The 22,297-nt window shown below is 36.5% G+C and overlaps 1 protein-coding gene and 2 long non-coding RNA genes across 4 annotated transcripts; 2 read left to right on the plus strand and 1 right to left on the minus strand.

The window, feature by feature from the left end:
• The first annotated feature begins 7,235 nt into the window (after positions 1 to 7,235).
• LOC131159927 (uncharacterized) lies at positions 7,236 to 8,093 on the plus strand. Its single transcript, XR_009137889.1, has 2 exons — positions 7,236 to 7,372; positions 7,854 to 8,093. It is a non-coding gene; the product is annotated as an uncharacterized LOC131159927 (long non-coding RNA).
• A 2,324-nt stretch (positions 8,094 to 10,417) lies between these two features.
• LOC131159928 (uncharacterized) lies at positions 10,418 to 13,999 on the minus strand. 2 transcript variants are annotated; one of them, XR_009137891.1, is made up of 3 exons: positions 12,365 to 12,547; positions 10,680 to 12,244; positions 10,418 to 10,602 (listed from the first exon to the last, which is right to left on the minus strand). It is a non-coding gene; the product is annotated as an uncharacterized LOC131159928 (long non-coding RNA). The 2 variants fall into 2 exon arrangements; XR_009137890.1 differs by having other exon boundaries at positions 10,680 to 13,999.
• A 2,520-nt stretch (positions 14,000 to 16,519) lies between these two features.
• On the plus strand, positions 16,520 to 17,839 carry LOC131160762 (uncharacterized). The gene is made up of 2 exons (XM_058116644.1): positions 16,520 to 17,262; positions 17,392 to 17,839. The coding sequence occupies exons 1-2, from the start codon at positions 16,520 to 16,522 to the stop codon at positions 17,837 to 17,839; spliced, it is 1,191 nt and encodes a 396-aa protein (XP_057972627.1).
• Positions 17,840 to 22,297: the final 4,458 nt, after the last annotated feature.

Raw genomic sequence — 22,297 nt, forward strand, 5'->3', positions numbered from 1 at the left:
TATTACAGACCCAAAAATTTAATATAATTACAATTGAAAAATTTTGGTCTTCATTCCTTTTGCTCTTCAAATATTAATGTTATCTTGTGGTGAAAGCTTTCAGTTCCTTATGGCTTCCATTATGTCCTTACCATCTGTGCATGCTAAGAGCTAATCTTGTTCAAATTCTCAGTGTACAGGTAAGATACAAAGTGAGTTATTATTATCAAAACGAGATTAGACTCATAAAGTCAACACTATTTTGTTTGTGGAATCAAGCCTAAAATGGAATCAAGTTTTTGAAATGGAATCATATTCCTACATTTGGTTTGTGGAATCAATAGTGAAATCATATTCCAACAGGAATAGGATTTGTGCAAATGATAGAATTATAATTTTAGTCTAAATGTACTAGGATACATCTTCATTCCATGAAATCGAACTCATTTTATAATTAAAAATATTATAAAAATAGCAATAAATAGTAATAATACTACTAATTGTTGTTATAAAAATAATAACAACTATAGTAATTGCAATAATAATATTTATTATCACTAAAATAATCATAGAAACAAGTAGATGAGAAGATGTTAGGGTGAAGGACCCGACACCTCACAAATATGCTGGATCCTTTTTAGACTAGTCTACTCCATACATTTAGCATTCGTTCCTTGCAATATGTGGGATGTTTGATTGCGGCACTCCTCTTTATATATAATGAGTGAACCTATCCTTTTTGAATTTTTTTTAGGGTATACCAGTTAGGCTGAGTCAAAAGGACCATTCTGTAGGTGTCCATGGATATCCTGGGTGTAATGAGTCATACATATTACACATACCTCGAGATTTCGCCTGTTTATACTTAGATTTATATGACTACATTAATTCTGAATTGTATTGCTAATTAATTACATATAAGTATCCTGTTCCTAATGACTATATAATAATAAAACTTGCATGAATGACTTGCTTCGGAATTGCATGAATTGTGTACGAGCTTGTGTGTAATCTGGTGATATTCATGTATGTGAAATGGTATATTTGTTTTGCATGTACATTCATTTAATATTCATTGGAATTGGTGTTTGTGGGTGTCACCCTGGAAACCTTCACGAGACTACAACTTATCCACTAGGATCGACCTACCGGTTTAAAGCCTTGTTGCATTTGGTAAATGCAACCGTGTTTCCCGCAAAAGAGGAGGTAGATAGGATTTGGTAGTTTTCTTAGTTTTTTTTAATTTGCTAGGAACTAGCAAAACTTTAGTTGGGGGGAGGGGGGGTGTGATTATGCGCCTAAATTGCGTAATTAGGTGTTTAAATTCATACATTAAGGATTATAATTTTAATTAAATGCCTAATTATGCTCAATATTTTAACATTGCATTCTATTTATAATATTTGGCTTTTATTGAATTGTTTATGAATTTTTGGTATTTTATTATTGCAGGGCAACTATTGGACGTTAAAGCGGACATTACTTTGTAATTTGGGCTTAATTCCCACATCCAAGCTCCGATCGAGGTGACTCAAAAAGATGTGGAAGGCCAAGAAAGTGTTTTACAACTTTTGTGTTTGAGTTATAAAAGATGCGGGCTTTAGGACAGTCCAAATCGGGTTTGTTCACTAGGAAACGAAAAACAGAAAAAAGGAAGAAACACAGAAAGAAAAGAATATATATATATATATATATATATATTGGGTTGATTTGACCCAGCCATGCAGTCGGGTCCTCTTCCTCCGTGCACTGGGTAGGGCTGCTTTTCAAGAGCCTTTAAATTGATTTTTTTGCTCTCCTTCCCAGCCGGCACCCTCTCCCTCTCTTCCCTTCTCTCCCTCTTCTCTTCTTTTCTCTTCTCCCTCTTCTTTCCTCTCTACCCTACCTGCTGCAACTTCCTCAACCTGAGCCTCCTTACTGTTGTCCTTGCTTGCTGCCATATTGATTTCTCTATTGTCCCTACTTGCTACCCGTGAACTCCTTAAGCCGAGAGCTCCTCCTATAACCGATGTTGCTTCTTGGTACCCCTTGTTGCTGCGGTGCTGCTACTGAAGGCTCCAACCAGAGACACCTACTGCTGCTACTCCTTTCTTTGCTACAACTGCTGCTCCACACGGCTAGCCATGACTTGCTCTCTCTCTCTCTCTCTCTCTCTCTCTCTCTCTCTCTCTCTCTCTCTCTCTCTCTCTCTTTCTTTTCTTTCCCTCTCTCTTTCTTTATTCTTATTTTTAAATTCTTGAATGAAAATTGTTAATTTTTAGTAGAGTTTCAATTAAAGTTTTAAGCTTTTAAGTTCATGTTGGGTTATTATTATTAAAGTTAACTTATTTTATTTCTTTTCTTATTTAGCATTATTGTTAGAGTTAATTTTTGCTTGCTTTATTTTGCATTGTTAAAGTTCGGTTTGATCTCTAAAGAAAAAAAATCTTCTTTAGAAATTAAATTTTGTTAGGTTCTATTTAAATTAAGTTCGTTTAATTAAAGTTTGAATTTTTATTGTGTTTAGTTTATTGTTTAGTTGTTAAGAATTAATTTTGGTTTACGTTCTTGATAGTGTTAAAATTGGTTTTTGTTTGAATTTGTGATTGATTGAGTTTTTTAATTACGTGCTTAAGTTTTTTCTTAAAGTCATCATTTTAGTTTTTTCCGAAGTTCAAACGTGGGTTTTAATTCTTGCATGGCTCGTTAAGCATAGGATTTTTGTTTTTTGTTGTTAAATTTAGTGCGTGTTAGGATTCATAGTTTAAATTTCACATTACTTTAATTTGTCAAAAAAAATCTCAAACATCCCAGAAAACCCGAATCTGAACTGTGTTCAATAAAAATTTCTTTTCTTATTTTCTTTGGGATTACATGAAATTTGGAATTAGACTCATTCCCTGAGGAGACGATTTGGCCTTTGGGCTGATTATTACACGACTAAACTCCTATATTTGGGATAGCTTCCGAACAGCTCATTTTTTGAGTGAGTCACTTCGCATAGGTTTGAGCACCTTGATTGAGCCCACCTTATTGCAGTCTGATGGTGTTAGCTATCATATCCTGCAGTTGTTGGACTGATAGTGAAGTGACAGAGGTGGATGACACGAAATACGTTGGTTCAACTTAAGGTCTTCCTGTTGTAGAAGTGTTAGCTGGTGTGGCATATGGAGCAAAATCGGAAGGATATAGTTGCTCTTCACCGAATTCAGGATCGATTGGGGCTTTCCCTTTTAAGAAAGCAATTTATCGATCCTTGTCTTCAAGGGCTTTAGCTAGTATTGCTAGCTTGTTTTCTCGGTCGGCAATCCTTTCATTGGTGTTTGCCATGTTTATAGTCATTACTGCAATGTTGGCATCAATAGATGATCCTCCGTGGAAGATTGGGGTAGATGGTTCTGTTGCGCCATCTTTGTTATACCCAGTGGAGTGATTTAGGCTTTGCTATCGAGGGGAAATTAGTGGCAAGTAGTTGCCCTCAAGCTTGATTTCAGTCAGTGTAGATGATCGGCTTTCCCATGCTTCGAGGGAGTCGGGTGACAAGTATGGATTTTGAGGGAACTGTCTGCCTTCTGAATTCATAGGCGCCATGGAGGCGAGAACTTGGGTTTGCCTACAGGTCTCCAGGCTAGTGTAAGGCTCTGGCGGTTGGCAATGGAGTGTTGACATTTCCTTTGTTGGCGCCAGCGGTGACATTCTTCCTTGGTGCCATGTGTTCACCAACTGTAATTTGTTTGTTTGTTGTTATTCTTGTAGTTTTTTTTTTAAGGCCCTTTATATATATATATATATTTTTTAAGGCCTTTTCTTTTTTCTTTTTTTGCCTCCTCTTTTTTTTTTAGCCTCCTTTTTTTTTTTAGGCTCTTTTTTTTTTAGCCTCCTTTTTTTTTAAAGAGGAAGAGATAAGAGGCAAAGTCATCCCACCAGGCATGCCAAGAATTTGTTTACTACAAATCTTGCACCCTTTGGACTTCGTAGGGTGATGAAGAATGCAAGAAAAAATATAAAAAAAATACAAACTACAAAATTACACAAGAGAATGTAAATTAAATTTTTGTAGGTATGACCTTTGGTTTTTCCTCTGATTAATCCTCTTTTAAGATTCCGTCAAGAGCTGTAGTAGCTTGATTTCTGGCAGAGTGGATCTTGTTCGAAGACAATCTTATAGGTGAAACTTTGATTGTGAAGTTGGAATCTTCCCCTTTTTTTTTTTTTTTTTGAGTTAGGTGCTTTTGACTTAACATTATTGTCCTTTATTTGGACATTCTGCTGAAGCAACTCCAACTTTAACCATGCCGGGTGATTTTTTTTTTTTTTTGGAAGACAAAAGCAAGCCTTGAATTCTAACTATATTCCACAAGGCAAATTTTACTTTAAGGAACAAGGCTGCCTAGGACCCTTCACCCACAACATTGAGGCTAAATGACTACTTTCCAAACAAGCGCAAATTCCAAGTTTGTTACCTGACGAGATCTTATAGCATTTTCTTGTAAAAAGCTTCTTGTTCAGGCTTCAACACCACCTCATCTGTGTAACTATCATTGAAAGAGCCCAAGTAGAAGCAAATTTGTTTGGTTGCCCTCTCTCTCTCTCTCTCTCTCTCTCTCTCTCTCTCTCTCTCTCTCTCTCTATTTATTTATTTATTTTTTTTATGCTTGATCTCTCTCTTCTTCTTTTTTTGCTCACTGTCTGTTGTGATGCCTTGGCTCGGTGAGAGGCCTGAGTATTTATAAGCAAAATCTGACCTCGCCGTAGTCGCAAATCCGACGAATTTTCAATTTTGACAGCGACACTTACGGTGAAAGTTGCAAATCCGGCGAGCTTTTCAATTTTAGCGGTGGCATTTTCAGCGTAAGTCATAGATCTGACGATCTCTTCAATTTTGGCGATGGTATTTCTCAACTTCGGCAGCGGTGATTTTGACGAAAGTTATAGATCCGGTGGGCTTTTCAATTTTGGCGGCGATACTTTCAGCGAGAGATGCAGATTCAGGGAGTTTTTCAATTTTGGCGGTGGCTCTTTCAGCGAAAGTCACAGATCCGACGAGCCTTTTAGTTTTGGCGGCAGCTCTTTCGGCAAAAATCGCAAATCCAGCGAGCCTTTCAATTTTGGCAGTGGCTCTTTCAGCGAAAGTCGCAGATCCGGCGCCGAATTTTTGAAGTTTGTCCATATGTTTGTATTTTTATACGCCTAGAGGGCATATTTTTATACACATGTATTTTTTTGTCACTTGTACTCTTACAAAGTATATACATATGTAGTTAAACTTTTTATTTTACTATATTTATTTCTTTTTTGTTCTGAAATTTGAGTGTTTACACATTGATTTCATTTTTCCCTTGATTTCTTTACTACTTCAATTTCATTTCGCAAACCAAATAGAATTTTCAAATGCATTAATTTTTTTTTCTTGAAAATACATATCTATTTTAGTCACTTTACATATTTTTAGTGACCTTAGAATTTTTTTTTATGAAACACGCGATCAATTTTTTCTTTCTAATATCACCTTTTAATATTCAAAAAAATTTTCTAGAGTTTCAATCAACTCTTTTTCCTTTCCAAAAGTTGGAAAAACATCAAAGGAAATCTTAAAAATTTTGTTTGAGCATTTGAAAAAATAACTTAGTAGCTTCATTCACTTTTGTAATCTACGGAACACAGTTTTTTTCATTTGAAGATGTTATTATGAGTCCTTATTGTTATTTGCCAAATGTGATTATCATCTCAAACTTCATTGGCATATCAATCTGCATTCATTCCCACTTTGATTGATTAATTCTCAATAATTAAACAAAACCACTACATTATAATCCTCTAGAAAATATGCATTCAACACAAAATTCAAATCTAATTTATTGAACTAAATTTAAATAGAGAACTATTTTAATTATTTGGTATCTAATATCAAAATATGGATGCTTTTCAACTCTTAGAAGCATAAATATTTGATAAAATTAACAAGCAATTAAATAAGGAAACAATATTTTTTTTCTTAAATAATATAATTTATTTTCTACTAAATAGAATTAATTATTTTAATTTTTAACCTCTTGAGCATTAGTTTTTTGTCATTTTCAAATTTTAGAAGGGATAAAATTGGAAATGACTCAATTTCTCGCTAATTGCTAAATCAAACATTTTTGTAAATCTGACTCTATTAAATGAATTTAAAAAAAATTTAGAGTTATCGCCAAATTTTTTGGTATTTGAGTAGTTCACTTATTAAGTAAACTAATTTAGAAATATATGACAATTGAATATTGTATAAAGATTTTGTAAATAATTTTTATTTTTTTAAATTTTTTTTTGAAGTTCTATGAATATTTTTTATTTTAATTATATTTTGAATTCATGTAAACATTTTGTTTTAATTTTAATTAAATTGTATGGATAAGATAAATCATTTAATCCAAAAAGTTAATTCTATATATTAAAACATTCTTATAGGTTATCAAAACAATATAAAATCATAAAATCTAGTTTTCAGTTTTTTCGCAAGATGAAATTTGTCAACAGAAGTAGAATATCGAAAACCAGTAAGGTAATAACTCCCTAGGTTTTGCATTTATGAAACCAATTAATGATATTCTCATAAATAAAGGGTTTCAAAGAAAACTTAATTTTCCTTATCAATTTTATTGACGTGTGAGTTATAAATTCTCATAGGCAAACAACATCAATGCATATCTGCAGCATCCCAAACATGAAATATTTCTAGAGTTAAAACAAATAAAGAACTTGGTTAAATAAATATTTATTTTTGTCCTTAAATCAAATAAAAATTAAAAAATATGAATAAAATAGTAAAACTACTGTACTAAAAAATTATAATATTTCAAATATTACAATAAAAAATTACTATAATTATTTTACTTAATTATTATATTTCAAAAATCACTTTAAAAGAACAATCTTATATATATGAAAATTGAATTGTAGTAAAAATATCTTGTAAATAATGTTTATTACTTTTTAAGTTTTATGGTTATTTTTTTATTTTAATTATATTTTGAATTCACGTGAACATTTTGTTTTAATTTTAATAAAAATGTATGGATAAGATAAATGACTCAACATAAAGAGAACACTAAAAACTAGTAAAGTAGTGTTTTCATGATCTGCTTATTTATTATTTAAAAAGGAAAATTAAAAATAGAAATGAATCCAAACATGTCCTTGACATCCCCTTAGGTTTTGCATTTATGAAACCAATTAATGATATTCCCATAAATAAAGGTTTTCGAAGAAAACTTAGACTTTCCTTGTAATTAAATTTTCTTGACGGTTGAGCTATAAATTCTCATAGGCAAACAACATCCACATATGCATATCTGCAGTATCGCAAACATGAAGACTCCATCGACTCTGTTCGTGCTCCTTGTACTTGTCTTCATTGCTTCAAGTACTCTAGGTAATCTCATTTTCCATAATCCTTCCACGCATCCATGCTCGCATGCATGTATATATATTGTAAAATATTTTATAATTATCAATACAGTTTAGATTAGATATATTTATTTTCAAAAAAAAAATTATAAACAAACTGTCCTAATTTAGTTTACAAATATTAAAGTGCAAACATTTAAAATTACTCGTAAAAATTTATAATTTTTTTAGAGTTGTAAACATAGTTGTTTTTTTTTTTTTGGGGGTTTCAAAGATGCTAACAATTGTATACCCTGAGTGTTTCTTGTGTCATACATTTTTCAAGATTAAAATTTGTTAAGTCTTTTAGTATATGTAATATGAACTTATATTTGTGTGCGTGTGCACGCGTGTGTAGGTGCATGTTATCATTTTAATTCTTTTTCCTTCTCATGGTTCAATATTTTCTTATTAATATTCGGAAACAAGAAATGATTAAATATTTTGTTGTTATTGTTTGGAAACAGGGAGTGTAGCTTTAAATGAATGCGTTGTCCGTACACCCTGCGATAACGGCTCATGTGACTCCTATTGCTTTTACAATAATGTTAATCATAGTCATGGCAAATGTCGCGACATTCAAACTTGTTGTTGTTACGGTTGAAGAAAATATTTTGATTATGGAATAAAGGAGAGGGATTGGGCAATAATGTAATTATAATAAAAATAAATAAATTTCTTCAGAGTTCATTATGAGACAAAGAAAATTGTTTAATTCTTGTGTTGGAATTATATATATATATATATATATATATATATATATATATATATCTGTGTGTGTGTGTGTGTGTGTGTGTGTGTGTATGATCTTCATGATCACATGGGGTATGTATGTTGTCGACACCCCAATTTTAACCTGGTCACGCCAAAAAAGCCCGGAGAAATGAGATTTGACTTCGAGCACTAAGCAACCCTGAGCTTCAAAATTAAGGTTTTAAAATTCCCAATTGAGTCCTTTGATTTTAGAAAATCAAGCCCATTAAAATGGCACGCCTTAGTTTGGAATTTTCAAGATAGATTCTCCTAATTTTGGGACCTTTGGTTTTAATTGGTTTTCATAAATAGGCTAGTTGCAAAATTAGTCTTTATTAGTCAAAATCCCATAATAGGTCTCTTTAATCATAGTCAAAGTTTTTTTTTTTTGGGTCAAATTGTTTGAGTTCAGGTTCTCCAACATTGGTTAATTCTAGAACCCTTTCATCAGTTTTTAGTCCTATAATTGTGTGTTCTTAGAATTTGGGATGGAAACTTTGTAAATTTCTAAATTTTGTTTTATCAAAACAAAAGCCCCAATTGTGTTTTGTAATTGGTTTTCTTTTAAGCCCAATTTTGTTTTATTAAAAGCCCACTTGTGTAACGACTCGAAGAATAATGGTATTTAAATAATAAAAGAAAGGGAAATGGAAACAGGAACGGAAGGAGGCAATCGACTTCGTCGATGAACACAAATTGGATGGCATAATTCCGAGGAACTTTTCAGCGTATAGGTTGAGCTATGGATAGAAATTGTTATAAAATACTGTTTTCTAGGAATGTGTTAATGATACGAATTTTTATAATGGAAAACCGGCGTATGGACCGAGATTTTGATATATTTGTCGGCATACGGGCTGAGCTATGTGTATAATTTGCCAGCGTATGGGCCAAGCTATGTGTATGATTTGCCAGCGTATGGGCTGAGTTATGGATATATTTGCCAGCGTACGGGCCGAACTATGGAAATGATTTGTCAGCGTATGGGTTGTGCTATGATTTAACAGTGTACGGGCCGAGCTATCGTAAAATGTGAAATACCGGCGTACAAGCCGATGATTTTCATGATATACGTATATATGCAAAATGATATGATTGATTTGAAAATTAATGATATAAAATATACATGTATCACTGTTTCAATATATGTTATATGGTGTCAAAACTTGGTTGGTTTGGTCTAGGCTAGCACTTGCACGGTATCGTTGCTATGTGTCCATGGTCATCATGATCATGATATTTGTGTTAATGCCGCTGTACGGAATGGTGTGAGATTGGATGGTCATTGTAGTTTTAAGAAGTGTGTGAGCGCCCCTAACGTACTGACCAGGTCAGGTAGACCCATCAGACTTACAGACTGTACTTTTGACTTGGCAGTGGTTGGTCAACCATTGTCGGGTCCCGCCTTCGAGCCACACAACCCAGTTATGTGGGGAATACATGACAACAGCCAGCTAACCTACCAAGAATGTTTTTGTATTATTATTATATGAGATGGAACATGTTTATGATAATGCAGTATGTTCTGCCATGTTTGATGATATATATGTTTTCCTAAATTTCACAAAACAATTACTGAATATGTTCTGTATGGTATATGTATAACACGGAATACTCATGTTGCCACACAATGGTACTAGTTTATTTCCCTTACTGAAAGGTGTCTCATCCCAAAATTTTATAAACTTTTCAGGAGCCCCAGATAGGAGAGCGAGAAAAGTCCCGCTGATCTAGTGTTGTTTGTCTGCCCTCTTTGAAGAGTAAGTGTTAGTAAGGGCAGTTGGATTTTGCGAGAAATATCCCTAGATCTTGTTTTTGGGATGTATATACTGAAATACTGTGGTTATAGCATTATGCTAATGTGATGGATGTTTTCGTATTTATATTGTGATTGTATGTTTCCTACTACTTAGGCTTTCGTTACATGTTCTGATGTATCCCTGATACCCACGGATCCAGGCGAATTATGATCTGCTAAATTAAGTTTTGTGACTTTGTAATATAAAAAAAATGTGAAAATTAACCAGGTCGTTACAAATTGAGTCTTGTAAGTATAAGGTTGTTTCATCAAAGTTTAGGCTTTATTGTGAAGAGGTCAATTTCTGAGAAATCATGAGCTATCTGGTCAAAATTCTGAAGTCAAAATTGAGTTTCATTAAGGAGTGGGGGGCACGTGCAGTAAAGGTAAACTATGAGAATATTACAATAGGTGGGTGTCAAAGGGAAGTGCAGGCTCACTTTCAAAATATAGAAAAAATGATAATGCAAAGTACAAAGATACAAGAAAATGGAAACTATACCGGGAAAATAAGTTGTACAAACTATTGTTGCAGGACATAAAATTTGGGCGTACATACATCAGCATACAAGAAATAAATAAAAAATAAATAAAATACAGAAAACCCAGGAACAGAAAAACAAAAGCCCGCCATTCCCATGCTGCCATCTGGCCACTCCAATTACCTGTGCACGGAAAAGGGAATAAGAGTTGGTTAGAAAACCATAAGAAAATTTCAAAATAAAAATAATAATTGAGATACCTGGGCCTCCAGTCTGAGACCACCACCTAAAAGCCCTCAAGAAAGCCCGCAAGTCCTAGTAGGACACCTAGCAAAAGCCACCTACGCACCAAAGGAATGAGTTGGTTAGAAAAATTCCAAAAAGAGAAGAAATGGACACTCACGCGTGCCAGGAGAGGAGGACACCTGGAAAGTAATATTCCTTTTGTTATGGGGGAAATTGGTTAGAGGAGTAGTGAATTGGCACCAAAAGCACCCTTTGGACTCCCTATAAATAGGGAGTCCGGGCACTATAGCAGGGGACCCTAGAGAGAGTAGAGAAGCCTCGTTAAAATGGAGAGAAGTGAGGAGAAATTCAGAAAAGGAGGGGAGGTTCTACCATTTTAGAAAGAGGGAAGCACAAAATTACTGTGTGAAAATAGAGAGAGAAGGCATACAGAAACCCTATGAGAATTAGGAGAGAGAGAAAGTTAGAGAGTAGAGAGAGACTCTGCCGAAGAAGAGGACAAAAGGGAGGGGTGAGAATAGGTGGAAGCTCTACACTTCTTAGTGCAGGGAGCAGAGGATAAAACTTTGAAGAATTTAGAGCACACTAAGCAGAGGGAGAAGAGTTCAGAGCGCTAAGCCAGAGCACAGACACACACAAAGTTGGAAAAGAAGACCGAAGGAGAAAGAAAGAAGAGGAAAAATGTCGAACATTCGCTTTCATTCCAGGTCTAAGCCTTGAACTCAAACCCTTTTTAATTTAAAAACCCAAAGGTTAATCTAGGCTAGCCCTTTTTAAAAGTCTCAAGAGGCCTTGTTTTGAAATCTTATTGGATCGGCCCGTTTTTAAAACCACTAGAGGTCTTATTTTGAAAATTCAAATTGGGTTGGCCCATTTTTAAAGTCTCAAGCGGCCCTATTTTAAAATCTTATTGGCTCAGCCCTTTTTTAAAACCACTAGGGGCCCTGTTTTGAAATTTCAAATAGGGCCGACCCATTTTTAAAATCTCAAGAGGCCCTATTTTTAAAATCTTGTTGGGCTGGCCTATTTTATAAACTTTGGCCCATTTCAAAAGCCAACTCGCCTAGGCCCAAACTCACTCTCTAAAATGCTCGAGCCCAATCCACTTAAGGCCTACACGTGACTTGCACACGTGGTAGAGCCCATGTGGCTCACCCATGGATGCATGAGTTCACAAAATTCATCCAGCTTAACTCGCACGAGTCAACCCTGGTTAGACACGCCCGACTCACCAAGTCGAAGACGAGTTGACTCGTCTTCGGCCTCACTCCTATGATCCAACCCTACCCTACAAGCTAAATTCTAACCAAAACTACAGCAAAACCCAGATCACAAGCATCAAACAATCAACATTCAATTAGTATTGCACACATCACACACAAGAAAATGAAAGAAAAAGAGAGGCATAGGATCACTTAGCTCGTGTCCACAAAGGAGGTCACTGTATGAGCTTCTTTTTCAAATTCTCCCTCTCGCGACCATCTCAAAATGAGCATGCTAGGAATTGAGTTCGACATCAACTTTAGGAGGGAGTAACCGAAACTTTGATCTGAAACCCACTCAAATCCATCCTACAAACCTGCAAATAGAGATCCAAAGAGGAGATAAGAAAGAGAAGTAGAACGAGAGGGGAAAACAGAGAGAAGAGAGATCCAAAGAAGAGATAAGAAAGAGAAGTAGTGTGAAAGAGGAGAGAAACTGAGAGAAGGGAGATAGAGAGGATGAAGAGGGAGTAAGGCATCTCTTCAAGTGAGCCAAGCCTCCAAAGGAGCAGCAGGGAGTTTACACAGAAACCCTAAGGTTTCCGGGACTGGTTCGCGGGGAAGGCGCGAGAGAGGAGAGGAATAGAGAGGGTTTGCAGGGAAAATAGAAAAATGAGAAAGATGATTTTTTTGAGCTTAAATAAGTTAAGCTCTCGAGCCCAAGGATGTAGACACGTGGCGAAGTTTGAGTCCATTAGATCAAGGTTGCGCATGAGATTCCCCCGTAGTCATTGGATCTCTAATCCTCATCAACGGCTGAGATCGCCTGGTGTTCAAAGCAATTAATGCCACCTGCTCCCCCATAATGATGCCCCTGTGCGTGCCCCACTTAGGGATCAACACGCAGCCATTTCGCCTGCTAACACCAAATGCACCAGACCGCCCTATTCATGGCCACCATTGGATCAAACGCTCCATCGATGGCTCAGATCAAAGGCCATCTCGCATGCACCCTCAGCCCCGGACATATGGCAGAGTCACCCTCAAGAATTTAAACACCTGCGGCCTTTCCCCTAAGCACACGCGCTCCTCTGCGTATGCATCATCACCCCCTCTTCACCATTGTTCACTCTGCGCACCCCGGTTAGCTACGATCTCTCCAGTATTGGTCCCATGACGAACTCAATCCTCACTGTTGGATCATTGACCTTCACCAATGGTTACGATTGGCCATACCAACTGTTAGGCGACACCTAGCATTTACTTGAGTTCCACGAGTTCATTGTAGTCATTGATCCCCTTCGTGCCTCACACACTCCTGATACGCGGCAGATCAGGTCCCCTAGGCATTTAAAGCCAATAGCTTTCACCTCCTGAAGCCAAAGCTCCCTGCTGCACTTCTCTCTCTCTCTCTCAGTGCCACGTGGAGATGCCTGCTCCCTCGATTAAACCCTAGTTGTCGATCATTACTTGAATCCACACCTCAGATCATGGCCACGTAGCTCTAATGCTCCATCAACGGCTTAAACGCACCCCGCCAAAGACTCCCTGAAGACCCCTCTCGAACCTCAACATGTGGTGAGTACGTCTTGCAGCATTGAATGCCTCTATTAGCCACACTCATCTCAGCCGTCCGTGGTCTCTAGCATTAGTGGCCACGATCGAGCCGCGTCAGAACGTGTCAGGGGCGACTAAGTGCGTTGACATGTGGCGCTCCCATCTTGTCCCCTCATCAGTGCTTGTTGGCCCCTACTCAGCCCTTGGATCCGCACTCCCCGCAGACGCTCTAGATCATAACACATCAGCTATCCTTACTCACCTTGTCCGTCCACTCACATCACGCCACGTGGTGGTCTGGTCTTGACCTAGACCTTAAACCGGGTTCACCCGAGTTGACTGGTTCGTGTCCTGGAACCAATTGGGTCCATTAACCGACACCGGAAAAGATTCTCATAATTTTTTTGTACATAATTCTTGATACAATTCTATATTTTTTGATCTTCTTGTAACCTTCAAAAAAAAAAAAATTTGGTTGTGCAAACCAAAGGGAATGATGATCTTGGGTTGTACCAAGTCTGAAACCAAGTGGATTTATTTTTTGTCCCATACGCCTCTATTACTATACATACTATGACGCGTAGCGATACTAGGCGTGTCATATCTGTGTACTTTTTTTAGGAAACTCATAAAAATTTAGGAAAAATTCATAAAAATCCTAGACAAATGAGAAAAAATTCCATCAATATTTTAAAGTCTAAAGAAGGCAATTCTAACACTTACATGCATGCATGTGCATATGCGCACCCACACTCATGCACTTTCATTCATGCATGTCCACACTTATGCATGCACACTCATACACACACTCACATGAATACTCCCTCATTTATAATGACATTCCAATACTCGCACACACATATGCATGCACTCAACACCTTCATAGACATGCATTCACTTGGTCATGCATGTGCATGCATGCACACTCACACACGTAAACAAGCTTACATGCAACACATCCATGTAATCAAGCATGTACACGCATACACATACTCACATATCCATGCACTCATGTACATACACCATAGTCATACGCACTCGTTCACATACCCATGGCCATGCATTCATGTGCGTATGTATACTATACTCACACCACTCACATGCATGTACACATTCAGGCATGCACACACATTCACGTGCTCATGCATGTACATGCATGCAATGCACATAATCATGCACATACACATCCACGCATACACATGGGCATGCATTCATGCTCACACATGCATCATGCATCATTCATGTATTTTAACATACATCGGAACACACACAACCCACGCGGAAAGCAATGCGTGTTGACTTGAGATGGTCTCGACCAAGATCTTAAACTGGTTTTCCCCTGGACTGGTCAGTGTTTAACCGGCTCCTTCCCCAAACCGGTTCACGCCGGTTTTTTCCATTTCACTTGTTTATTATTATTTAGATATCCATAAAATTCACAGATAATCCATAAAAATTCAAAAAACTCATAAAATTTCTAAAAAATGTTTTTTGACTTACCTTCATGGTTTTTGTCTTAATTTTATTTGTGCTATTTTGAAGTTTGAGAAAAATATTGAAAAAATCACAAAAATCACAAAAAATATTTTCACACTTAGAAAAATCACAAAATTTTTTTTAACCCTAGAAAATCATTTCCATTCCGAACAAATTCCAAAAACCTCCCGGAATATTACTTTTCACTTAGAAAATTCAATAAAAATTTCAAAATCCCGGGAGTGTATTTTTGTAAACTATTTTCTTGATTTTCCATTCCGATGATTGCAACAAAGGGCATGGACTCTTCAGAGTATTAGATAGCTCCAGTTTTGATGGAGTATCTATATAGTATCTATTTAGTGCATTTTATTTATTTTTTGGAAGGGAGTAATTTTGAAAGGCTTATTATGTTTATTTTGGGATAATTTTTTATTAATCCGGTACCGTTCATAAGAACGAGCGCGTAGGGGGTGCTAATACCTTTTCGTCACGTAATCATACTCCCGAGCCCGACTCTGGTAATGTAGATTGATTCTACCCCTAACGGGGTAGCAATCAAGTGTTCTAACCACATTTTAAAAGGTTAGTGACAACTCTATACACCATGTTTTCCACGAAAATCATATTTTCAAAATCACACATCCATTTTTCCCAGTTTGCAGCTGCACCCATTTTCCAAAGTGGTTTCTGGTGGGTCCGGGATGTCGCGACAGCTTGGCCACTCCGCTGGGGATGCCAAGACCATTACCTTTTAAAATAACCATTTTTTTCTCTAGTTCGTGGCCGCACCCATTTTCCAGAGTAGTTTCTGGTGGGTCTGGGACGTCGCGATAACTTGGCAACTCCGCTGGGGACACTTAAGAGTCGAGCCGATGATTAATTAAGGATTATCCTAAAATCCAAATCTAATGAGCCTTCTTGATTGCTCTTTCCCTATTTTTGTATACATTGACCACATGTTTAGTTTGTTTGTAGATACTTCGCGAATAAATCACAGTAAGTAATTAAACAAAATGCTTGGCTTTGCTTGTGTTTTCATTATCTAGTGAATGAGCATGCGATTAACAATGAATGCCTTGATTTAGCATGAGATGATAAGCATGTGATTACTCATTCCCATGACTTTGTGTGAATAAAGCATGTGTTTAATTCGGAATAATGGATGGATGTAGGGTAGAGGGTGTAGGCTGAAACTATTAAACTCACTCACCTTTACAGTTCTATACCCGGGCTTTCCCTTTTAGGAATATATAGGAGTGTAATAGTGCTAGTCCCCATGCGGCAGGGTCTATGGGGACCCGTGAACCACTCTGCTCAGTGCGAGCTTCGTCCGGACCTCTATGAGGGAGGATGAAGTTTCATTCTGGGGACCTTTTAATAGGGAATAGAGCTTAAATGCACATGATCGTCCATAATCTCTTACCTAGTGTAGAGCCTCAGAGAACCCTATGCACATACCTTCCCTGGCACTTGGACAGAGGCTCCATCCTTCTCCGTATGATCTCATAGGTGTGTATCATGTGCTTTAAAATGTGTTGCATATTTACTGACATTTTCCATTCATATAGGCATCCCCATCTATTTTGCCAAGGTTCTGGTAAAAATCCAACTCATCCATGGAGAACACGGTGGTTCATCAAGAAACAGAATCAGCAGTGCAGCTATATTTTGAAAATCAACAAAGGCAGTGGGGTGACAGTGCAAGCGAGGGATCTGTGGTTGAGGTTTTGGACAGGGTTGGCATTAATGCTCCATCCAATTCTCTGAAAGAGCTAAGAGACATTTGGAAGGGATGGATGCCCCAGAGTCGTTTGACCTTTTCTCAGATATATGGACACATTGGCTTTCTGTTGCATATGTCTATAAACCCTAATGTGATTGAAGTATTGGTGGAATTTTGGAACCCGTCTTATTGTTGTTTTACTCTGGATGGGGTGAATTTGGCTCCCACCGTGGAGAAGTACGTTTCACTATTGCATCTAGCCAAGCTTTCGACACCCTACAAGAAATATGTACCTACTCAAACATCTATCGCCAAGGAAATGTTCAAAGTCACCGAGGTTAAGGTCCAGAAGCTGGGAGACTCGAAAATCACCTGGGAATACTTGAAAAAGTTGTTAAAAATGGAAGAGGGGGAAGAGGCCCATCTATTTTTGTTTGCACTAGCCATCTATGACCTACTTATATTTCCAAAGGAACTGGGGACCATTGACCACGCGACCATTGCTTTCGTGGCACGAGTAAAAGAGGGGGCTAACTTGGTCCATGGAATTCTGTCAGAATTATTCTGGTCACTTAACAAATGTCGGACCAAAAGGCATGCTAGGTTGACTTGTTGTGTGCCATTATTATATGTCTGGTTAGTGAGTCACTTGCTGTGTATTCAGGGGTACTTTCATGCTTCCTTCTCAATAGTTAGGATCCCTTTGGCAAAGTTTAAAGTAGCTTAATGGAAAGAGCATGCTAGCAATACTGAATGGAATGATAGGCTGCAACATTTGGTTAACAAGGGCATCGTATGGCAAGCACCGTGGATAGAGAAGTCGAAAGTGGTATACAAATTTGAAAACCTCCACTGGGTCCCACTATTAGGCCCTTGGGGAGGAATATCCTATGCACCCCTCATGTTTAGAAGCCAGGTGGGCACAATGCAATTCATACCCATGACCCACGGGTTGGCAGATGCTCAATTCGCATATGAGGCTGATGATAGCCAAAAGAAGGTTCAAGAGTTTGTTGTATCCTGGAGGCATGTGCACGTGGTAGAATCCACCAATCAAAACTCTAGAGCCAAGGAAAGTTATAAACTATGGAGGCTTAACAGAGTAAATCATCGGGTTAGGCAGACGACAAAAGCACCAACAAGAAAGAAACTACCAAAAGAAAGCGTGCATCCGTATGAAAGGAAGGCTTTGAAAACAGCAACCAAGGAGTAGTCACCAGAGCAAAGGAAGGAAGATCCAGCTGATCCTCAACACAAGCCAAACAAACGACAAAAGATCCAGAGCTTGCAATCAAGGGAGGAAGTGGCGATTCTGAGAAAAGAGAAAAAAAAACTTCAAATAACGCTCGGTCGTAAGACCCAGTTACTCAAGGAGTTCAAAGTAGAAATTGAAGAAAAATATCAATACATACAGGAACTAGAGGAACGGTATGACTAGCAGAGATACCACTACAACAAAGTGTTGGAAAAGCTAGAGCCTTGCGTCAGAAAGGCCAATTACTCGAAAGCCCAATACAGAGCATTAAAACAGAAGGTAGACAGTCACTACAAAAAAACTGGTTTTTATAAAAGTATTAGTGACGAAATCAATTTCGTCACTAAAAGTTGGTATTAGTGATAGTTTTTAAGAACCATCACTAATAGTGTAAGCATTAGTGACGATTTTAGCAGCTGTCACTAATACGACACTATTAGTGACGATTTTAAAACCGTCACTAATACTTTTGTCACCAAAAGCAGTGTGGGAAACAATTTTCGCGCGAAAAATTTTTTGGAAAAATATTAGCTACGATTCTAGAGTATTATTGACAAATTAAATTCGTCACTAAAAGTCACTTATTAGTGACAATTAACTAACTGTCACTACTAATATTTATGAATAAATAAAAGAAAAATTAGTTAAGGGTATTAGTAATGGATTAGGAGAACTGTCACTAATGATAGGGTATTAGTGACGGTTTTGAAACCGTCATTATTAGAGTTTTTATTTAAAAAATATTAAAAAAAATTAGTTAAGGGTATTAGTGATGGATTGGGAAAACTGTCACTAATAATAAGATATTAGTGACGGTTTTGAAACTGTCACTACTAGTGTTTTTATTTAAAAAATATTATAAAAAAAATTAGTTAAAAGTATTAGTGACAGATTGGGAGAACCGTCACTAATAATAGGGTATTAGTGACGGTTTTGAAACCGTCACTACTAGTGTTTTTATTTAAACAATATTAAAAAAATTAGTTAAGGGTATTAGTGACGGATTGGGAGAACCGTCACTAATAATAGGATATTAGTGATGTTTTGAAATCGTCACTACTAGTGATTTTATTTTAAAAATATATAAAAAAAATTATTTAAGGGTATTAGTGACGGATTGGGAGAACCGTCACTAATAATAGGGTATTAGTGACGATTTTGAAACCGTCACTACTAGTGTTTTTATTTTAAAAATATTAAAAAAAAATTAGTTAAGGGTATTAGTGATGTATTGGGAGAACTGTCACTAATAATAGGGTATTAGTGACGGTTTTGAAACTGTCACTAGTGTTTTTATTTTAAAAATATAAAAAAGAAAAATTAGTTAAGGGTATTAGTGACGGATTGGGAGAACCATCACTAATAATAGGGTATTAGTGATGGTTTTGAAACAGTCACTACTAGTGTTTTATTTAAAAAATATAAAAAAAAAATTAGTTAAGGGTATTGGTGACGGATTGGGAGAACTGTCACTAATAACAGGGTATTAGTGACGGATTGGGAGAATCGTCACTAATAATAAGGTATTAGTGACAGTTTTGAAATCGTCACTACTAGTGTTTTTATTTAAAAAATATAAAAAAAAAAAATAGTTAAGGGTACTAGTGACAGATTGGGAGAACCGTCACTAATAATAGGGTATTAGTGACGGTTTTTAAATCGTCACTACTAGTGTCTTTATTTAAAAAATTAAAAATAAAATTAGTTAAGGGTATTAGTGACGGATTGAGAGAACCATCACTAATAATAGGGTATTAGTGATGGTTTTGAAACCGTCATTGATGCTTAAAATCTAAAATCCCTTCCTAATTAACCCTCATCTCTGCTCGTCCCTCCTCAAAATTTGAAATTCCAAAATTTCCTTCTCCCTCCTCCTTCTCCCATTTTTTTTTCTTTTAATACTATGCGCTCCATTTGCAAAATGATAAAACTTCCAACCATGTCCGACTTCTCGGCCTTCTTCTCCCTCCTCTCTATGCTCACCATGATCACCATCGTCATCCCAATGTAGTCTCGCACTGTGAGCTCAGATATCTCAGCCCTTAATGACCTCAAAGCCTCCATCACAAGAATCCCTCCCTCCTCCCGCCTTGCGTCCTGGGTTTCCTCCAATCAGGCCGCAGACCCTTGCTCTCCCCCCTTTTGTGATAAAGGTCAAGCATTAGAGTTTGTCAATCCTCGCCATCATCGCTGATAAACATTTCTTCATCGAGGAGCTAAAGCCCCAACCCTCATTTTCTCGCCATTTTCTTGGATCTTCATTTCTCTGCGAGAAAAAGGAAAAGATGGTTAAGGGCCCTGGTCTCTACTCTGACATTGGCAAGAAAGTTAGAGGTAAACTTATCATTTCTTTTTCTTTTTCATTTTCGTTTCTTCACACTTCGCAGGATTGCTAAGAAAGCTGCATAGAAAGAGAAATGGAACTTCGAATTTCATTTGTTGTTATTTTCTTCTGCTTTTAAGAGAACAAATTTGTACAAAGTATTTAGCTATGTTCGGCTCAACTGCCATCTTTTGTTTCGTTGGGAAAGTGTGTGGAATTTTAAATATTTTTTTTACTCATTTCCTGCATGTTCTCCACAACCGAGCGGAGCATTTCTTTATTTTGATTCATCGGTTAGAATGTTATTACTTAATTTGCTTGTTTATTGTTGTTTCAGATCTTCTCTACAAGGACTATCAAAGTGACAACAAGTTCACCGTCACTACTTACACCTCCACTGGAGTAGTAAGCTTCTCCAATCTTTTATTTTTTTGTGTAAAATTTTTGGATATATTTTAATGTTTGTCCAAAATTATTTCTATGGATTGATCAAGTTAGGGTTTCTGGTGCTTTCCTTTAGTTGTTTCTTTCTTCTTATTTTTATTTTTCACAGTAGACTTTTCATTATGGGGATAGTTAATCGATAGGTTCCTATGCTTCTGTGCATTTTAAGTTTGCCCTTTTTTATTTGTTATACATTTTTGTGTAATTCATTTAATTTTGAACTGGCCCATTTTAATTAAGCTTATTGGCCCTAGCTTCAGATAACTTTTTCCTTATTAATCACTATTAACTTGACTTATTTTATTGGTCATGTCATTTTCACGATTCAGGAAGCTTGTTGCAGCTCATACCATAACATTTCATAATTACAGTTATATATAAGGCTAATGAACTGGTAGAAGAAATTAATTGTTACTTCACATTGTTTTAAAGCACTGTTTTTTGCCATTCTTGACTCTGTGATAACTGGGAGGATTCAATTGGTACACTATGAAAATTTTTTTTCTGAGGTTTACATTCAGGGAAATGAGGAACTCTTGTAAGACCAAATAATTGTACGAATCCAATAACTTGGAGAAACACATTGGTACACTTTATTTTGTGCTCTGAGGAACACATCCAAATCACAGTTTATCTAGTGTGTTGGATGCCTTTTCTAAACTATTTTAGGTCTTTTTGGCATGCCCTAATATATATATATATATGTATATTTTTTTAATCAAGTCTTGGTTTTATCCCTCTTCAATATAACCTTTTCTCTACTTAATGCAGTGGCGCATGCCTCAGCAGAAAATATTTTTCTAATGGTTGGATATTGAGTATGTAATTGTTGATGTTGTAGCATTAATGAATTCATTTAGGAAGCCAAGGTATTTATGACAGTAGATAATATTCTAAACCACCAAATTATGCAGTGTGTAAAAGATATGTTTAAACTTATGCATAGAATTAAACTATTATGCACATAACTCAATAGATACTTTATCTACTTGTTTGAAACTATTATTTCTTGTTATTTCTGTACTGGTGAAACCAAACCCTTAAGAAAAGAGACTTGGTGCACAAAGCATTCGGGTTCTGGGAAAGGGCCGTGCCACGATGGGTCTATAATATGCGGCCTTACCTTGCATTTTTGTAAGAAATTGTTTTCATGCCTTGAACCCATGATCTCTAGATCACATGGCGACAACTTACCGTTGCGCCTAGGCTCCCCTTCTGGTCAAACCAAACACTATCATATTCAAATGAACTTACTGCTAGTTTTTTTATGTATCAAATGTATTTTACATTCTCCAGTGTCATATTCCTATGAGTTGACTTGCTAGGATTGTATGAAATTTCAGTTAATCTCTTGATCATGCTGTTGGTATTAATATTCCCCAATCTCAATTTCTTCCATTTAAGTCAACTTCATATTTGCATCTTGTTCAGGTTACACCAAAGTTTGTATTTAACTATCCTTTGAGCATCTTATGCTTATATGTTATTTGAGGCCTTATTTATCTCCGATATTGGTATCTGCAGTCAGATCTATACACCATAGATAAGGGAGTTGTAGTTATAAATAAAGCTAGAAAAAATCCTATGAATCCTTGCATTGAGTTGGGACCTGAATTTTAAAAGGTAAAAATTTGTTGGTTTGTTTACCC

Source organism: Malania oleifera, chromosome 7 (genome assembly GCF_029873635.1).
Source record: "Malania oleifera isolate guangnan ecotype guangnan chromosome 7, ASM2987363v1, whole genome shotgun sequence".
NCBI lineage: Eukaryota > Viridiplantae > Streptophyta > Magnoliopsida > Santalales > Ximeniaceae > Malania > Malania oleifera.